General features: G+C 42.0%; 1 protein-coding gene across 5 annotated transcripts in view; it reads right to left on the bottom strand.

Moving 5' to 3' along the window:
- The window catches only part of CAMTA1 (calmodulin binding transcription activator 1), a 2,166,856-nt gene that overhangs the window by 696,414 nt on the left and 1,450,124 nt on the right, over positions 1-20,318 (bottom strand). For 4 of the 5 annotated variants that reach the window (XM_044056441.1, XM_044056440.1, XM_044056439.1 and 1 more), the window contains one exon: positions 3,425-3,445. The exons of the other annotated variant lie outside the window; for it this stretch is intronic. In XM_044056441.1, the coding sequence (XP_043912376.1) occupies positions 3,425-3,445 (21 nt within the window). The remainder of the gene's footprint in view (positions 1-3,424; positions 3,446-20,318) is intronic. 5 annotated transcript variants of the gene reach the window in all.

The following is a 20,318-nucleotide window of genomic DNA, read 5'->3' as shown; positions in this document are numbered from 1 at the left end:
TTTTAAGTCTAGGATTGCCAGCCAGGCATCCTTGGCTAGCATAGGAAGCAGCTGTTGGAGAGTTAGCATTTTGAATTTTGGAACCACCAGAAAGGTGTTGAGAATAGATAAATCCAGGATAGGACACCAGGAGTTTTCTTTTCTGGGAACCAGGAACAGTCTTGAATAAAAGCCTTGTCTCCTTTGTTCTTCTGGGACAGGTTGAATAGCCTTGATGCTGAGGAGAAAAAGTACTTGCTTTTGGGCCTCCACCCACTGGTTTGGTGGGAAGTCTGGCCATCCACTTAGGGTTGGGAGTGAGTGGAAGTGGAATCTGTATCCTAGGGAAACAATGTTTAAAACCCATTTGTCTTGGGTAGTGTATTCCCAGTTTTTTGCATGCAGGGTGAGTTTTCCTCCTAAAGGTGAAAGTACTTGAGCATGGCTTGGGGGAGTTAAGGATAAGTCATTGTGCAAGTTTACCATAGGGGGTTGGCTTACTACTCCCTGTTTTGGATGTGGGAGCACCCCACTGCTTAGATCTGTGCATAACCTGAGACTGAAGTCTTGGTGGTTTGTTGCCCCTGGATTTGGACTGAGAAGGCCTGGAAGGGACTGGAAAGGACCAGTTCTTTGAAGGCCAATGCCTACTGAATCTAGGTGGCTGTACTTGTAAGAAATCTTTAACAGTTTGCATAGATTTAGCTTTCTCCTCCATCCTTTTGAAAACTTCTTCTGCTTTATTGCCAAATAGGTGCTCTTGGCTTAAGGGTGCATCCAGTAATTTTGCTTTGACATGATCTGGCAAGTTTTGTTCCTTAAGCCAACCATGCCTTCTAGGAACAGACCCAGTGACAGCAGCCCTACAAGATGCTTCTAAAGCATCAAAACCACACTGCAAAGTATGCTTACCAACTTGGTCAGCAGAATGCATTAACTCTTGTAAATCTTTGTGTTCTGCACAGTCAGGAATCAACATAATTTTCTGTTGAATTAGCCCCATAATATGCTGCTGATATTTTAACATATGAAACTGGGAATTGAAAGCCCTAATAGCCAGAGTAGCAGAGGTGTATATTGTCTTGCCCCATTTGTCTAAAGCCCTCGAATCCTTGTCAGAAGGGGTAGGATTCTTGGCAGTAGTAGCTGTAATGCCTTTTGGTTCTTGGGAAATGGTCTCTGGAGCCGCAGTAGGATTCTTGAAAAGGAATTTGTGAGAGTCAGGTACTCTATAGTACCTGTCAGGTTTCCTGGGAGATGGAGGCAAAGTATCCGGGGTAAGGCTGGATTCCAAGAGAACATCCTCTACAATCTCCAGAACAGGAGGGATAGCTAGAGGCCTGTGCTGAGACAGGTTTAAAAATTTCCTGAATCTCTTTTTAGACTGAGAGTAGTCCTGGCTTTCCCAGTGGAAATGCTCCCTAAGAGTATGCAGGGTTTCACAAAAAGAAAAATCTTCTGGAGGGGAAGCAGAGGGAATAGAATCCTCTGCATCAGAATCCTCATAGGTAGATAAGGGTATGTCCTGTAGTCAGAAGGAACAGAGAGATCAGATTCCTGATCAGAAGAATCAGAAGGAAATCAGTTCTAGGTCTCTTTGAGGGGGAAGGCTGGCTTCCCTTCATTAAGGTAATAAGGTCTTCAGCCATTCTAATCATTTGTTTTTGAGGCCTGTGGGCCTGTGAATGCACTTTGGTCATTAGTTTCCTACGCGTAGTGCGAACTTTAGGCCTGAGAAATTTGGTATTTTTGGCTTGAAACGAAGCCGTCGGTTTAATATGAAAACCGGTAGGCCTGAATACACTCTCAGAAGCCAGTGCCTGCACAGCGGCTCTGGACCCATCCAAGGTAGAGACATCCGCAGGTTCCATAGTCGAAGAAGCATCTTGCGGCATACCAGACTCCGAATGGGTCTCAGTAGAGGCCTGCGAATCTGTTGAAGTGGGTATCAGGGGCTGCAAAAGCGCCTCACAGAGTACTGGCGGACTGGCGACTAGCTTAACGGTAGCGTCGTCGACAGTTTTGGACCTATGCGGTCTGTCTCTGTCTTTATACTTACGTTTTTTCGGAAGATCGGTAGTTGGATGGCTTACCGATGCCATTTCGGAGTACGGGGATCGAGATTGAAAGTATTTAGCTACAAAAATTGCCTGACAACAGATAGTTTGGGCGTTGAACAAGGCACAAAACCGACAGCAAGGGACGTCATGGTCTGGGCCTAAACAGGTGACACTGTAAGAATGAAAATCTCTATGAGGTATTTACTTTCCATAGGCAAGACAATTATTAATTTTTTCTGACATCGGTTAGAGCAAGAAAAAAGGATCCCCAACAGGGTTCTTATCTTTTAGAAGACTTCAGGTCTGAAACTCGAAAACTTGTGAACTGCTTCTGCTTCGGGCACCGCATAGCAAGAAAGACTGATGTAATGGCGTCCGCTGCATGTTTTATACCCCTGACAACCTGATGTTATGGAAGACAGCATCCGGCACAGAAATCCCAAGACTCTGGTATTCAGGCCGGCTGAGGGCGACCTGCAGGCAGATAACCCCAAATGTGATGACTGCAACAGTGAAACATGAAGAACATTTCTACATTTCTCTATATAGAAATATCTACATATAGCGATGGACAGATATAGATAAATATACACAGCTATTAATTTCTCTCTCTCTCTAGATATATATATATATAGATATATATATATATATATATATAGATATATGGTTGAGATGTTCAACCAAGGTCCTCCTACCTCAGCTGCTGGTAGCTCGGATGGAAGTAAAAGCTTCTTATGGCAGTTACTGGAAATAAGAGGGGAATCTTCCCAGTGCCATATCAGTATGAATGCCACCAAAAATCTCCTCTGAGGAACTAGCCTGCTCAAAACACACACACACACACACACACACACTGTATATGTGGATATCCACATGTGTGCCTATAGCAGACCAATTTATAGTGTATGGTATGTGTTTACAGTTCATTAATTTGATATGATTTTCTGGATGATGTCCCTCTTTTAAAGACCATTTGTTCTGACTAACCGGCCAAATAAAATTTCTATTAGCTTTACTTTCCAATTTTCTTTCTGTTTGGTGTCATTTGAATGGAAAGAAGGGTGCAGGGGAGTGTCTGAGATGGGCTTCAAACCTACCCCCAAGAAAATGAACACATTAAAAGTTCCATTAATTTATGTAAAAGATTCAGCTATGCTTTAGTCTCCCATTCCAGTCCATTTACTAGATTAATAAATAAATAAATAAGGTAAAGAATGTTACATTGGTGCAAACTGTTAGGAAATACATTCATAAAGTAATAATTATGTAATGGTATATTATTAAGCACAACAGCAAGAGTGCAAGAGTTACAAATGCACATGGACTTCCATTGTTTGCCTGTTTCTATCACCTGCTAAAGAAAATGTTTGTTAATGCTTAGTTACCTTCAAGGCTATCCACGTAAGCTTGAAAAGAAGAAAAAGAAGAAGAAAAAAAAAACAATTAGTACTGAAAATGCAGAGTATTAAAAATGCCAACTATGATGAAAATCTGCAGCATGGAAATGTGAGGTTTCTCCAATTAATTACGTCTGACACATTCACCTGTTGTAATATCAGGAATGGTACAGGGCTGTAAATATAAAGATACTCAATCTATAAAACTGATAATTAATTTAATATTTATAAATCTGTCTTGCTTCCTTTTAGGTGCCTAAATATATTAAATGAGACAAGATTATAGTAACCACTGGAGAACTTATTGAGTGAAGTAGCTCTTGCTGTAAGAGTGGCAAAGAATATATTTCTTTCTAAAAAGGCTAATCATGTTTATCTGGGGTGAGAGGTCTGAGTACTTCAGGAAATTTTGCTACCTGCTACTGCTTAAGTATAATCGGTAATACAGAAATTTGTGTGTGATTTTTTTCTTGTGACACAGTATGAAGGTACTTTGGTGTAGACTGCATGCAGGCAAAGGCCAGATGAAGGTACTGTTGCTCAAAGCTAGGAGTCTTAACAATAAACTGTACTCCATGGAAGCTCTCCTTGGCCTGAAGAATACTGATGTCTGTGCAATTACAGAAACATGGTTCAAGACTATGGAAAGCACACCAGCAGTGCAAGGCTACAGTGCCTATCATACATTCGGACCACCCTCTGAAAAGGAAAAAAACGAAAGGACGTGTTTCCATTTACATAAAAAACAATCAAACCAAAAAAATAAACATTTTTTTCCTTCTATTAAGTGGCAGAAAAGGTAATTTTAAAGCTCTCCCTAATTCATAGATTCATAAGACAATACTAGGCTATTGGCCTGGAGGCCTTTATAAGCCAAGCCAAGAATTTCACCCATGTTCCACCAAAGTCAGCACCTGTTTTCCCTTTCCAGCAGGGACACAAGTGGGATCCCACAGGTATGTTTTCTGTTTCCCATCCAGATGTCCAGGTTCCTCTTAAAGAGGGCTAGTGACGTACTCTGCTTGACATGGAGAGGACGTCTATTCCAAAGATGGGGGAGTCGTTGGGACACAACACTATCCCACCAACAAGTTCTATTAATGTCACAGACCAGGTAGAGACCTTGCATGCAGACTGCGCTAGTAGAGTTTGACTTACGGATATGCAGCAGCTATATCAAGGCTGAATCTGAGACGGCCTTGTATGCCAGACACAGGTCACCTCTGAGCAGTCTGTACGAGAATGAGTGGAGAGAGACAGTGCTTTTAGCCTATCTGTATAGGACAGATGTTTGAGACCCTGGATTTTCCTAGTCAGGAACCTCTGTGGTCTCCCCAGCTGCTGCATGTGTTGGCAAGGTACATGCCGAAGGGGGCATTGTACGCGATAATGGGTCTGATAAGGGAGGAGTACAGGGATGTTACTACCTCCTTGTTCCTGGATGAAATACCTTTACTTATGAGGTGGGCTGTGCAGAAAGCCTTCTGTACAATGGAGGCAACGTAGTGGTCAAAAGTCAGGTTTCTATCAACCTGGGTGCCCAAGTCCCTCATGACTGATTGCATGCTTAGTATGTTATTAATGTGATAATTAGTGGGGACACCATTTTCCCCAAAGAGGATAATGATGCATTTCCTAGCATTCAGTTTGAAGCCATGCTTCTGACACCAGTCATTAGTTTGGTTAAGGCCCTCTTGGAGGATGTTCACATCACTAGGGGAATTTATGACAGTGCTCAGCTTGCAGTGATTTGCAAACTTGGTCAGCAACAGACCACTGGTTTTGGCTTGCAACTCAGAAAAGTATATCCCAACCAGTAGAGGCCCAAGACTGATCCTTGGGGTACGCCACTTCAGCAAGGTGAGCTACTATAACAGCACTTGTTATGGGTCTGCTACTACAACAGGTCTATTACAGGTCTACTACTCCAAAAACATGAGGCCTATGCAGAAGTATACATGGATGCCCTGTAGAACTATTTAAATAACTGTACAGAAACAGCAGTACCTGACCAAACTAAACCCAGGTCTAGCCAGGAAAAACAAGTCATCCTTGAGGACTCTTGGCATAAATAGTCTATACAACAGAAAAAAGAAAGTCCTTCCTAGAAATAAGTGGGAGGGTGCACAACAGTCAAATCAAGGAACTAGTCAAGTCTTCAAAAGCTAAATATGTGACTAAAATAGCCTCTCAAGCAAAGAATAACTGCAAATCATTGTTTAGTTATGTCCAAAATCTTAAGAGAAACATTCAACAATGTGCTGAGTTGGCTGTAGATGGCATTACTTATACTCATCCAGAGGAAATAGCAAACCTGGTGGCTGATAAATTCAGATCACATTTTATCCCTATTACCTCTGGTCATTTCCCATGAAATACCCCCTACCATTCCTTTGTCTGTTATTACAAAAGAACAGGTCATCACTGCGTTCTCTAAACACAGAAATATGGCATCAATGGGCCCAGACGGAATCCTGGGGTGCCTATTAAATAGCTTAAAACATGACCTAGCAAACCCACCCAGATCTCTATTTAAAAAGATGTTATGTACTTACCATAACATTCCATCTGTGTTGTCCATTTTCATTCTTCCTCAACAAGTGTGTTAGAATGTGAACCGTCAGATCTGTCTCCGGTTTTTAAAGCTCACGGTAACAAAATCTGTTGAGCTTCTGCCTTACCCATAATCCACCTCACCCAGCTACCTCAGATCTTTATGAAAGTGGTTAATGGAGAAGCCATATCAAGAAGTCATACATAAAACAATATAAAGGGATCCTGTAAAAAAGAAGTTATGTCTTACCATAACATTCCATCTGAGTTGTTAATCTTCTTCCAGTCATCACTGATGAGTTTGGTTCCGAGACCTCGGAACCGGGTCGGCCTTATACCAAGCTTGCATGCACCAAAAAACTCTCAAGCTAAGCTGCTACCCACAATGCCCTTTGCTCAGTTACCTCAGATCGAGTTTGCATGCAACATATAGAGAGAGAATAAGCCAGAGGCCATCTCTGCGCAGAAACCCTAATACACCACGAAGACCCAGAAGATCAGCCAGGAACCTTAGGAGAGGGTCAGTGGGAGGGTGTGATGACTGGAAGAAGATCAACAACTCATATGGAATGTTATGGTAAGACATAACTTCTTTATCTAAAGTTGTTAATCTTCTTCCTATTCATCACTGATGGGACCGAGTCCACAGCTACTTGGAGAACCTGTGTGGCCCTTATGGAAAAACATTCCTGAGAACCATTGAGCCAAAGGCCAATTTTCCCCTGGAAATCAGATCCAATTTGTAATGCTCGATAAAGGTGTGGGGTTTAGCCCAAATGGCAGCTGCATAAATGTCATCCATGGAGGCCCTAGAGTGGAAGGCAACAGATGCTGCAATAGTCCTAGTTGAGTGAGCCTTGATTTGGCCTGGTGTAGATCCCTCCTTAAGTGAATATGTGAAGGAAATGCAATCCCTGAGCCATTTAGACAAAGTAACGTTTGATACTGCACCTCCCATTCTAGGGCCTGCAAAGGAAATGTAAAGCTTGTCTGACTTGCGGAATGATTCAGTTCTGTCTAGATAGAAGTGTTTTTGTCTACGAACATCCACTGAATGTAGGCAGTATTCTCCCTTCTTCGAATAATTTGGGAAAAACACAGGGAGCTCAATGGACTGGTTAATGGAAAAGTCAGAAACCACTTTGGGGAGGAAGGATGGGTTAGTTCAAAGTGATACTCTGTCCTTATGAAAGATCAGGTAAGGGCTCTTGATACATAACGCTTGTAATTTCAAAATTCTTTTTGCTGAAGTTATAGCCATCAGGAATAAGGATTTCCAAGATAAGAATTTTAGGTCACAGGTGGCAGCCGGCTCAAATGGGGCAGAGAAAGAGCCTGCAGACCCCAGGACAAATTTCATGCCTCCACCGGCTGTCTAATGGGAGGCCTGCTGTGAAAAGTACCCTTGAGGAAGGTCTTGCAAAGACGAGAGGAGATGAGTGGTACTCCTTCAGACCTGTTATGGAAGTTGGAAATAGCTGCTAGATGGACTCAGATGGTAGAAGCTGAGGCACCTTTGTCGAACAGCTCAGCCAAGTAATGAAGAATAGTGGCTACAGGGGGCTGAAAACGGGTCTAGCTCCTGATTACATGACCAAATAGAGAATCTTTTCCATTTATCCTTGTAAAGTTTTCTGGTGGATGGTTTATGAGAAGCCAAAATAATATCACAAACAGGTGAAGAAAGAGTTTCTTGCCTGGCAACTAACAGAAGTGGAGAAACCAAGCTGTCAGCTTGAGGGTGGACAGACTCGGAGGAGTCAGCCCTTGTGGGTGAGAAATTAGTTCCTGACGAGTGTCTAGGATCCAAGGAGGTCGTAACAGATGAGGTCGGAGGAAGGGAAACCACACTTGACGAGGCCAAAATGAGGATCACTTTGCTTCTCAACCGAATCATCTTCCGCAGAAAGAGGGGAATCAGAGGAATTGGAGGGTAAGCATAAAGGAGACCCGTGGGCCAATCGTGGACTAGAGCATCTCTCGGTGACTCCCCGAGAGGGGGAAAGAGGGCAAAGTAGCTGCTGCATTTTGCATTTGAAGGGAAGGCGAAAAGGTTGCAGCATGGCTGGCCCCAGCGACTGAAAATTTCCGTCGCCACACTCGGGTTGAGAGACCACTCATGCGGATAAAGTATGCATCTGCTCAGTCTGTCTGCAATCATATTAGAGTTCCCTGGGATGTGCTTTGCGATCAGGAAGCAGTTGGAAGCTATCTCGCACTGCCAAATTCTCATGGCTTCACGACAAAGGGGATAAGACTTGGTCCTGCCCTGTTTGTTTATGTACCAGACCACGGACATGTTGTTTGACTGGACAGCAATCATTTTGGATGGAAGAAGCAGATGAAAAGCTTGCAACGCCAACAGCATCACTCAACTCCAGGACATTGATATGCAAATTGACCTCTACATTGGACCACGTGCCTTGGACTGATTTCCCTGAAAGTGGCCCCCCACCACATCAGGGAAGCATCAGTGGTCACCATGGTGCTGGGCTGTGGAACCTGGAAGGGACGACACCAAAGATTTTCATCTGTACGCATCCACCAGAGGAGATATTGTTTACAAATTTGGTAATGAGAACCTCTGAGTTCAGGGGGTCAAGACTGGGTATCCACTGGGCCTGAAGGAGCCACTGTAGTAATCTCATGTGCAGTCTGGCTAAGGGGACTATGGGGATGGCTGTGGCCATAGATCCTAAGGCTTGAAGCATCTCCCTTGCAGACAGCTTGCTTTGGCAGAGTATTACCTGAACTTGTGCTCTGAGTCTCTGACGCCTGTGGGCAGGAAGAGAAATTAGGCTTGACTGTGTGTTGAATATTGCCCTTATGAATTCCAGTTGTTGTGATGGATGGAGGTTTGATTTCTTCCAATGTATAGTGATGCCTAATGACTCCGCTAGGGACAAGGTGTAGTGGAGGGCCCTGACAAGGAGATGCTTGGTGGGGTTGGAGAGGAGCCAATCGTCTAGATATGGAAACACTTGGAATCCCTGAAGTCTCAGATGAGCTGTTACCACTGCCAGATATTTCTTGAACACTCTGGGGGCCGTTGAGAGACCGAAATGCAGGGCTCTGAACTGGCAGTGATTGGCTCCCAGCTGGAAGCGAAGGAGGCTCCTTGAGTGCTTGTCCATCTTGATATGGTATTATGCATCCCGGAGATCTAATAAGCACATCCACACACCCTCCTGCAGATAGGGGAGGATGGATTGAATTGTGACCATGTGGAACTTAGTCTGAACTTATTTATTTTATTTATTTATTTATTTATTTTGTTTTACGATAGGGATGGATATATATCCATTTTCAGCGGAGGCGGAGAAAAAAACCAAAGAGTAGTACATACAAAACAAAAAGAAAAGAAAAAAAAACAGAAAAAAAAAAAAAAAAAAAAATTTGGTTGCTGAAAAAAAAAAAGAAATACATTTTTTTATATACATATCATACAACAAGAAAGAAGTCAGAAGACAATTAATTGTGTAGTTATAGGAACTATGTTATACTATAAACAGATTAGTAGTTAGATGGAGGACATAAATGACTAATTTATATCGTAGTGTGAGGATTAGCCAGGCTTGGTACAGTAGCAACTACTGATTTGTTTAGATGACTGAGATCCAGAATGGGCCTCCAGTCCCCTGTTTTCTTTGGCACCAAAAAGAATCTTGAGTAGAACCCTGATCCGCACTGATCTGAGGGGACCTTTTGGTTGACTCATTTTTGAAGTAACTTTCGTATCTCGGAAGCTGCCTCCTCCCTTTGACTGGGTGGAACATTGGGAAGGGATTTCAGAGGTCTTGGATAGGAGATTAGTGGAATATGGTAGCCTCTGGTAATGATTCTCTGCACCCACTGATCGTTTGTAATGGACAGCCAGGCATCTTGGTGCAGAGAGAAACGTGTCGCGACTACTTCCAGAGGAAAGCAATCGGGCAGCACTTCAGGAGTGCTGGTATGGTCTACCTGAGAAGGAATCTCTGAAGCCCTGGTTCTGGGGACCCCCTCTGCCCTGAAAGGGGCGTCTTCCATTATTGGCACCCCCTCTACCTCTAGAGGAGTCCTTGCCATGTGCATCTCGGAAAGGACCTTGAGACTTCTTGTGCCACATTTTCCCGCTCCTCTGTTTCCTGGAGAATGAATGCTGAGGTTTGGAAAAACATACGCCAACGGCAGACAAGGTCTTCCCATCTTGCTCGCACCTGGCTAGTGTATCCTTGACCTTCGCACCAAACAGAGCCAAGGGCTCGATAGGGGCATTTTGAAAGGACGACTTGAAGGAGTCTGCGAGGTCACAGATGCGCATCCAGGCATGACGTCTCATGACTACGCCTGCACCCGCAGCTCTAGCTGCTCCTTTGGTCGCATGTGACAGCAACCTCATGGATGAATTAGATATTGATTCTAGGGTGGCAAGTTGGGAAGCAACCTTATCTCGTGCTCGATCTGATACTTGACCCACGAGAGTTCCGGAGAATTCGGAGATAAAATCTCTCTGGAGCCTCGTAAAATGTGCTATAAAATTCAGAGACCTAACAGCGAAGGTCGCTGATGCAAAGTTTCACTTTCCTTGCCCGGGACTCTCTGTTGGGCGGGTGAACAGTAGGACTTTCTTCTTCAAGGTCCTTTTTCATGGCAGCTGCCACCTCCAAAGTGTCCAATGGAAAGCCTCTGGACCAATGGGGTTGATCCTCTGAATGGGAGAGAACTTTGTCTGACCTCCTGGGGATGGCCTCAAAGGTGTTGGGGTTCTTCCAAGCCCATTGCATGATGAGCTTAACCAGCTCATCAGCGGGGGGGGGGGGGGGGGGGGGTGTCACCCAAGAAGTAGAGGGCCGAGAGCAAAAGGCCTGCAGGAATACGGATTCCTCTGAGGTAGGGGTTGAGGACTTCCAGTCACCCCTCTGTTTCAAGATCTCCATGATGTCCCTGATGGAGACATCATCAGGTGGAGACCCTTCCCCACCATCGTAGTCCGTATCCTCTGTGAGTGACTCCTCCGGGGAGTCCTTGTGTCTCCTCTTACACACCCATTTCCGAGGAGGGTTCTTCGGTGGGAACATCCGCAGAAGAATCGGAAAGTGAAATGCCCTGAACAGGGGTCTCCTGGGCCTTGCGCTTTTAGAGTCCGGGGGGGTGGACTTTGACAGCTGCGGCTCAGAGGGAACTGGGGGAATAACCAACTATGGAGGATTGCTGGCAACAAGAACCCTCTCCACCCAGAAAGTGGGCCTGCCCGAAGAGGAATGGGAGCCCGGAACCGAAGAAGACTGAATTGGAACCGTGGTCACACCCCTCTCCAGACGGTCCGCCCCCGGGGATGGAGCCCCAATTAAGCTCAGAGAGGTAGTCACCCTCTCCTCCAAAGTCGGGGCCGACAAAACCATCGGAACTGACACCGAGACCAGAGGCACAACCCCCCCCCAAGCATGAGCTTGAAGAAGGGTGGCCTCCAACAGAACCGGCATCCAAAGGAATCTCGGAATCTCAGACAGAGTTGCTGTCGGCACGGAGGAAGGAATTCCTCTGTTAAAAGTTGGGTAGATCAGCCTTGGAACCAAGAGATCCAAGGGAGGAGAGTAAGTAGGGGTTGCTGGAGAAATAGACCCAAAGCCAGGAGTGGGATAGGGTCTAGGCGGATTTGAAATTCCCCTAGCAGTCAGCAGCTGATCAAAAAGTCGCACTACATCCAATTCGGAAAGGTTCCTGGTGGATCTCACCGATGCACCTGAAGGGGAGTCAGGCCGGTCCAAAAAGGTGCTGCAGGCTTGTCCGGCAAACATGTCCACATTGGATGAGTATTGGGTACATGGTGTGTCGGAGAACGGCACCGACGATTCCAATTTTGCAACAGGTAATAACGGTATGGTCGGAGCCGTGAAAGGGCTCGGAGCAGAAGTCACTATAGGAGTGGACGATAGGAACAGTTGCAATGTCAATATTGGAACAGATAACGGGGTCTCTAGGAACGGTTCTGAAGTCGTTGTCGGAACCAATAACGGGATCGAAATGGGCAAAGCCGGTGCGGATAAAGAAATGGAAATACTGGTCGGTATCAAAGACGTAATACTTGTTGGTATCGAAGACATCATACTGGTCAGTATCGAAGACGTAGGCGGCGCCATAACTGTTGGTGCCGGTGTGGGCGCCGATGAGGCTACCTTGGTAAACTTTATTGGAGCCGAGCTCGGAGCCGATGTAGTAGTCGGCACCGAGGAGGCAGAACGGTGTTCAGACGATGACTTATCCACCTTGTGCTTATGATCTTTACCTCTGTCACTGGCCGGTGAAAAGGGGTCCGATCGAGGACATTACTTATCCGAAGCTGGAGGGGTTGAGACCTCCATCACAGAAATGGCCTCTGAGAAAGGCGAAGCAAGCAGACCCTTTAAAATAAGTTTGTTACGACGTTCATTCAGCATCCTCTGACTGAAACCAGCACAGATATCACAAGGGGGTTTTGCTGACAAATGCGGAACCCCCAAACAGTAAACATATTCCTCATGAATGTCACTGTTCGGCAGTTTACCACTGCAAGAAGAGCAGTGTTTAAATCCCGTAGTTCCCTTCTTTTCAGACATTCCAAAAACACTCTCGCACACAAGGGACAGAGTGAGGAAAGAGAGGAAATGGAGGAGAGAAAAAAGTAAATACCAACAATGGTAACAAGATACTGTAAAGGTAGAAAGTTAGGGATACCAAGAAATTATAAACAATGGTAAGAGAGAAATACCTGTGGGTAGAGCAGTAGCAATATAGAATAAGAACAAGTTATAAGGAAGAAAAAACTTTTACAAACTGTTAAATCTTTTAAGAAAAAAACACTTAGCTGGAGAGCTCAGTGAAATGCTGCTATATGGCTGTGCGGCAAACGAGATCTGAGGTAACTGAGCAAAGGGCATTATGGGTAGCATCTTAGCTTGAGAGTTTTTTGGTGCACGCAACCTTGGTATAAGGCAGACTCGGTTCCAAGGGCTTGGAACCGAACCCATCAGTAATGAATCGGAAGAAGATTAACAACTTCAGATCACTTATTCATTCAGAAGTCTTAGGATGGGGGTTGGTGGAAGGGGAGTTGAGGAAGAATAAAAATGGACGACACAGATGGAATGTTATAATAAATACATAACTTTTTTATCTGATGCTGTCAATTTTCATTCTATCCTCAACAAGTGGGACAGCATCCCTAGCTATCTGTGTCCAGGGTGGACTCAAGGATGGATAGTCTGGAGCACCAAGGAAAAAAATGATGCCCTGCCTCTGGAGACTAGATTCAACTTGTAATAAGTTACAAAGGTATGAGGAGTAGCCCAAGTTGCTGCTGCACATATATCATCCATGGACATTCTTGATTGAAAAATTGTGGAAGTCGACAAGGATCTAGTGGAATGAACTTTCAAGGAATGTGGAAGATTAACACCAAGTTTAGTGTAAATAAAGGAAATGCAATTTGTCAAGAACTTTGATAACGTAACTTTAGAAACTGGTTTTCCTAGAGGTGGCTCATGAAATGAAATGAACAGCTGGACAGCTTTTCTGATTTTCTTGGTCCTATGTAAATAAAAGTGCAAATGTCTATGAACATCCAGTAAGTGCAAGATATATTCTCCTTTTTTGGTAAACTTGGGGAAGAACATGGGCAAGTTAATAGCTTGATTATTGGATTCTGACACCACCTTAGGCAGAAAAGACCACTTGGTATATAACGTTACTCTATCTTTGTGGAAAATTAAGTATGGGGGTTTAGAGGATAATGCTTGAATCTCAGAAATTCTTGCAGAAGTAATGGCAACCAAGAAACTTGTCTTCCATATAAGATACTTCAAATCACATGTAGCTGCTGTTTCAAAATGAGATTGTGTGAGAGACTACAGTACCAGATTTAAATCCCATAGAGAGGTATGATCTTTAAAATGAGGCCTTAGGAGGAGAGTACCTTTTTTAAGAAAGCCTTGTTCAATTTGTGAGAAGCAATACAGCAGCCATTAAATCCAATGTGATGAAGTGCAACTGGCAGCAATTTCCAATTAACGGTTGAGGAACTAGCATTGCGTGGTATTAAATGTGCTAGAAAGTCCAAAATCAAGTCATTCAATTGCATATGCATGACTCTATTATCCCTTCTCCCCACTACCAAAAGGGGCAAATTCAAAAAAAAAAAAAAACTAAAAATTTATTTCCAACACGCATGGATCTGTACTTCTCAGGAAATAACATAACAAATTTTTCTTCTTCACTCGATTAACATATCTGCCTGGTATTTCCTATCTAAACTGCCTACACATATTACTCTCAATGCAGTTATTACCTATGCTATTAAATGCATCTTTGATGTACTATGTCATGATGTTACTCTGAATTGTATATTACATATTGGAAAATATTTTTAATTTTAAAGCATTGCTATATTCGTTTGTATAAAACGGGTTCCTATCATGTGATCAAAAATTGTAAACGGCAAACGCGTATTGAGTGAACCCGATTGGTTGAAACATCAAAACGTCACTCGCGTAACACGGAAGTCGCTATAGGGAATATTTTCCCTTTACTTCAATGCAGTGCGATCTCGAAGTAGGAATATTTAAGTAGCAGGGGTGTGGGAGGTACAGGGGGGCTTGCCCCCTGCCTACAGCGTTTAGGTAAGTATAGTTTTTTATTTTTTTATTATATTTTTGAAATTTCAAACATCGCTCATATGGTGTCGACCATATGGTGTTCGATGTTTGAAACTTTCGAAAATATAATATAGACCCTATATAACATAATGCTAATCAAATTTCTCAAACATATTGCTACTGCATTCTCAAAATGCTGGACTTTTGCCTTGCAAATATTCCTGTTGTATATTTCTCTTTCTCTGTTTTTGTACTAAGTATCTTGCAACTTGAATTGTTAGTATTTTTTTCCTTATTTTTACTAATTACTTTCTTGGAGCTTTTCTCCTCAGGTCTCTGCTGAAAAAGGGCTCCCTGGGCCCAGTTGGACTAACCGGCTTAACAAATATAAAAATATATAAAATAAATAAACAAATAAATGTAATTAATAGGGGCTGAAAAAGGGTCAAAGTTGTGCTGTTGCACCAAAATAACAAACCTTTTCCATTTACTGGAATATATCTTCCTTGTTGAGGGCTCCTATAATTACCATGGGTGCCTGGCATAGATCAGGTCCTCAACACACATCACCTGTAACTACCCATGCCCATTTTGGCAATATTAGTCAACATGACTGAATCACCTAGAGCCATATTTTACACTGTCAAGTGGCTAGCCCTGCCACGGTGCGCAGTCTGTGATCCGTGTTCTCCTACCTTGAGGATACTGCGCACCACAGTAGATGCCCGAAGCGGTTGGTCTGTACAACTCTTGGCCCTATAGGACATCATGTAGAATCTGTGCTGCTTCCTGCAGTTCTATTCACTGATGAGTTTGAGATGAAAACACTCAGCATGTTTTTTGGAGGTGGGAGGAATCCCACAGCGACACAGAGAGAACATGTAAACTCCAAACAGGCACTGGTCTGAGGTCAGGATTGAACCTTGTACCTTGTGTATGGGAGGCAAGGACCTTAACCATTATGCCAACTGGTCTCTCAAGCTGTCAAGTGCATTAATTGTAATAACCTTTTGGCAGCCAGCACCAAGGGACCTCCTGAAGGATGGTATTTCCTGGCGGCAATGTCTCTTGATACCATCTGCCAGACAATGGAGAACTCTTCTCAGTGGCAACTCCATAGCAAGTAAACAACAGAAGAAAGCAGCCATTTAAAATAATTTTAATAAGCACTGTGTACACCTTGTCAACAGTGCTGATACATTTCTATCTTTACCTCTAAGCCTACACCCATGCCTTTGTCCATTACAGCTTGAGAAGCTGTTTTTATTGTTTATTCATTTATTTTAAGTACTGGATCTCCACTTAGCACACCTGTTTTTATTAAATACAATCAGCAAGAAGTAATTCTCCCAAAGAGCTCTTATATTTTCACCTTGGTGTCAAGTGCATTACAGAAAAACTGTATCAGTCTATATGCGCCTCTTTTATAGCCTTCCTGGGAATCTACATGACCTCGACTTTCTTGATTTGAAATACAACTTGCTCGGAAGAGGGGCTCTGACCAGAACTCTGATCTGTGAAATATAACAATAATTATCCTGTTTTCTTGCTTATTTATACTAGATATTGCTTATTCTTGCCATTTATTTCACTTTTTATTGTCTGCTGCCTACTTTTTACTGTATTTTATTGCTATAGACTAATCTACATTGTTGTATTGCAATTGTCTGCATACTGGGCCTGTAAAATCACTTTTGTTACTGTTTCACTGTTTGTAAAGCTTTTTTATCTAGTTTCACTGTGTGAAAGGTATAACTGGAAATTTTCTCCATTTGTTAAGCATCTGTTTGTTTGTTCTGATTTTCCTGCCAATGAGTGTAACATATAACTGATTTGTTTGCAGTTAAAAGCATTCTCTAGAGTCTCCTTGCTCCTTTTTCTGTATAAAACTTTCATTTAGTGTCTCACTGTTTTTCTTCTGTGAAAAGCATTTCTGTAGTTGTAGTGTTTTCTGCCTAAAATAATGTAGCTAGTAGCTGCAGCACAGTCCATTTTCAGGTTCGCGGTCTCTGGGCCTAGGTGTTTGCTTGCAGTGGCTGTTTGTTCTGAGCATACATTCCAGGTCATCCTGGAATAGCAGAAGTCATTCTTCACTTTAGTGAGAGGACTGTGTTAATTGGCCACTGGCTGGTAAAGGTTGGCTGGTCTAGGGCTTGCAGTAAGCACCTCATTTGTTCTCTTGAGCTTTTTTTTTTTTTAAAGTTGTTCCAGGTTTGAACCTTCTGGTACTTAAGCCCTACCTTTGACAGAGTTTCTGCTTATTCACACTGAGCTGAACGGAAGAGGGGCACTGACCACAACTCTGATCTGTGATATACAACAATAAGTATCCTGTTTTCTTGCTTACTTTTATTGTTATTGCTTATTATTGTCATTTAACGGATAAAAAATAAAATAGCAGAGAACCACCAGACCTAGTTTCACTTTTACTGAAACAACAAGGCAGTAAAACAACTATAAAATCCAAGTGCACCAACGAATAAGTGCTTTCGGGTCTAAGCCCTTCATCAGATATGATTCAATGCAACAACCTGAATTTAAAATACTAACAGCCAATCATCAATCAGTATTGCAATCTCCTTCTCTTCAATGCTGGTTTTAAAGGTACAACACTATTTAGACCAGGAGCTTTATCAACCCCCAGTCAGATAATCCATTTCATCTCATTATATTCAGTAAGACTGACCAAATCCCCCCCCCCCCGTGATATTTTCATACACAATCTATAAAACCATGAACAAAAATACAGGATCTGTGTTCATTTCTATATGTTGATATAATGCAATGCGTATATTTTTCAGTCTTATATCTGACATAAGCTTCAGTACCCTGTCCTTCAGTCTGCAATTTGTTTTCCCTGCATAAAATGAAGTGCATTGCTGGCATACAGCCAGATAAACTATATTTCGTGTTTGGCAGTTTGCATAACCATTTAAAAAATACCTATGGTCTGTTATCGGGTGAATAAACAGATTCTCATTCATAATATGACAACAGGTTTTACACTGTCTACAGGCAAAAGTACCTTTCCATTGGGATACAACCTTACATTTCTTGTTCAGTCCCTCCTCTTGGCATAATATGTCTTTCAAATTTTTATTCTTTCTGAAACTAAAGGATGGCACTTTACCAACAATGCTGCCAACCTTCGAGTCCATGTGCAGTATTTTCCAATTCCTTTTGACTATTTCACATAAGCCCTTATATCATTACTGTATGTACAAAGCATACGTACATTGTTATTACCACTTTTGGCACTATTGACATTCCTACTTTTATCTTCCATGTTTCCTGACTTCACAGAAAACCACGGTTTAGCAATATTCTATCTATTGTGTTTACTCTCCACAATCACTTTATCAAGTTTTTTCTTATTATAATCTCTATTTCTTAGATTATATTCTAAGTCATTAACCTCCCTATCAAATTTACTATCGTCAGTACAGAGATGTGAAGCTCTATGTACCTGTCTTCTTATTATGTTATTAAATGTGTGCCTAGGGTGCATGCTGTCATACGCCAATAGAATATTTCTCCAACATTCTTTTTTATATAAAGATGTCTGTAAAGTTCTAGCTATACATTTGCTAATATGGACGTCCAAAAAATATATCTCAGACTGAGCATTTCATTATAAATCTCAAAAAGTCTATAGTACTTTCTAGGTACTTCACAAACGACACAACATAATTTTGAATGGCTTTCCATAGAAAAAACACCATCTACAAACCTAGCGTAGTAACAAAGATGTGCTCTCCATTCATGGGAGGTACTGAATACTGCTACATCCTCCCAATAGGCCAAGATATAGTTAACGTACATGGTGTGGCCATCGCTATACCTTGCCTTTGCTGATAATAATTTCCTTGACATATAAAAACATTATTTTCCAATACAGTTTTCAACAACCCACATACTCTCTGACTTGCATCTAAACTCCACCTGGTTGTGTCCATCAAAACCTTCTCAATAGCTGTTACTCCATACTCATTACTTATAACAGTAAAAAGATTATTCACATCCAAAGTAATGAACATGTATTCTGACCCTTGCTCATTTGTAAATATTCATGTAAAGATGTTAAAAACTGAACAGTGTCTTTTAATATTCTAGGAAATAATAATAAAATAGGTTTCAATGCACATTCTATCCATATTGATATATTCTCTGTTACCCAACCCCTCCCTGATACAATTGGTCTTAGGGGTGGGTTTAGTGCATCTTTATGTGCTTTCGGTAAAGCCTTGAACACTGGTACAACTGGATGTCCAATCCACAAAAACTGAAAAATGTCCTCATTTAACAAACCACCATATTTAATATTTGTTAGCTTGTTTCTTACTTTGTTCAATAAAAGTGTTCACCATTAGTTGAGACAGTTGTAAAACTGTACAGGTATCTTTAACTAAACACATAATTCTATCATAGTAATATTGTTCACTCATTACTACTACCGCCCCTCCTTTATCGGTGGGGTTAATCACTATGCGTTTATCCTTACTCAATAGGTCTAGTGCTTTCTTCTGTGACAAAGTCAAATTATGATATTTATGTTTTTGTTTATTGTCCAAGTATTCTCTCACTTCTTCCCCACATAGTTTGAGAAACGTAATCACGGTGTGAAAGGTATTAACTGGAAATTTTCTCCGTTTGTTAAGCAGCTGTTTGTTCTGATTTTCCTGCCAAGGAATGTATCATATAACTAATCTATTTGCAGTTAAAACCATTCTCTAAAGTCTCCTTGCTCATTTTTTCTGTTGAAAACTTTAACTTAAGTGTCTCACTGCTGTTTTTCTCCTGTGATAAACATTTCTGTAGTGTTTTCTGCCTAAAATAGTGCAGCTACTGTAGTAGTTGTAGCATGGTTCAGTTTCAGGTTTGCTGTCTGTGAGCCTGGTTGTTTGTTTGCAGTGGCTGTTTGTTCAGAGCACATTTTCCAGGTCATCTTGGATTAGCAGAAGCCATTCTTCACTTTAGTGAGTGAATTGTGTTGATTGGCCACTGAATGGTAGAGGTTAGCTGGTCTAGGGCTTGGAATAAGCACCTCATTGGAGCTTTTGAGCTTTTTTAAAGTTGTTTCAGGTTTGAACCTTCTGGTACTTAAACCCTACCTTTGAAAGGGTTTCTACTGATTTACAATGAGCTGAAAGGAGGAGGTGCACTGACCACAACTCTAATCTGTGATATATAACAATAAGTATCCTGTTTTCTTACTTATTTAACTAGTTATTGCTTATTCTTACCATTTACTGCTCATTTATTGCCTGCTGCCTAATTTTTACTGTATTGTATAGCTATAAACTAATCTGCACTGTTGTACTGCAATTGTCTACCTTACTGAGCCTGTTAAAATCACTTTTGTTACTGTCTCACTGTTTATAAAGCTTTTTTAGCTAGTTTCACTGTTTGAAAGGTATTGACTGGAAATTGTTAAGCATCTGTTTGTTTGTTCTGATTTTCCTGCCAGGGAGTGTATCATATAACTGATCTGTTTGCAGTTAAAAGCATTCTCTAGAGTCTCCTCGCTCCCTTTTCTGTTTCAAACTTTAATTTAGTGTCTCACTGCTGTTTTCTGATCTGATAAATATGTCCATGGTGTTTTCTACCTAAAATAGTGTAGCTAGTAGCTGCAGCATAGTTTCTCACCCCTCTGCATTGTTGTCTTATTCTTAAACTTGGTGGTTTTGCAATTACCCGCCCTACTGTAAATTTGATCT

Source organism: Protopterus annectens, chromosome 14.part0, assembly GCF_019279795.1.
Source record: "Protopterus annectens isolate FY-2018-M chromosome 14.part0, PAN1.0, whole genome shotgun sequence".
NCBI classification, from domain to species: Eukaryota; Metazoa; Chordata; order Ceratodontiformes; family Protopteridae; genus Protopterus; species Protopterus annectens.
Note: the sequence above shows the minus strand (reverse complement) of the source record. Positions and strands in the feature narration are given on the sequence as shown.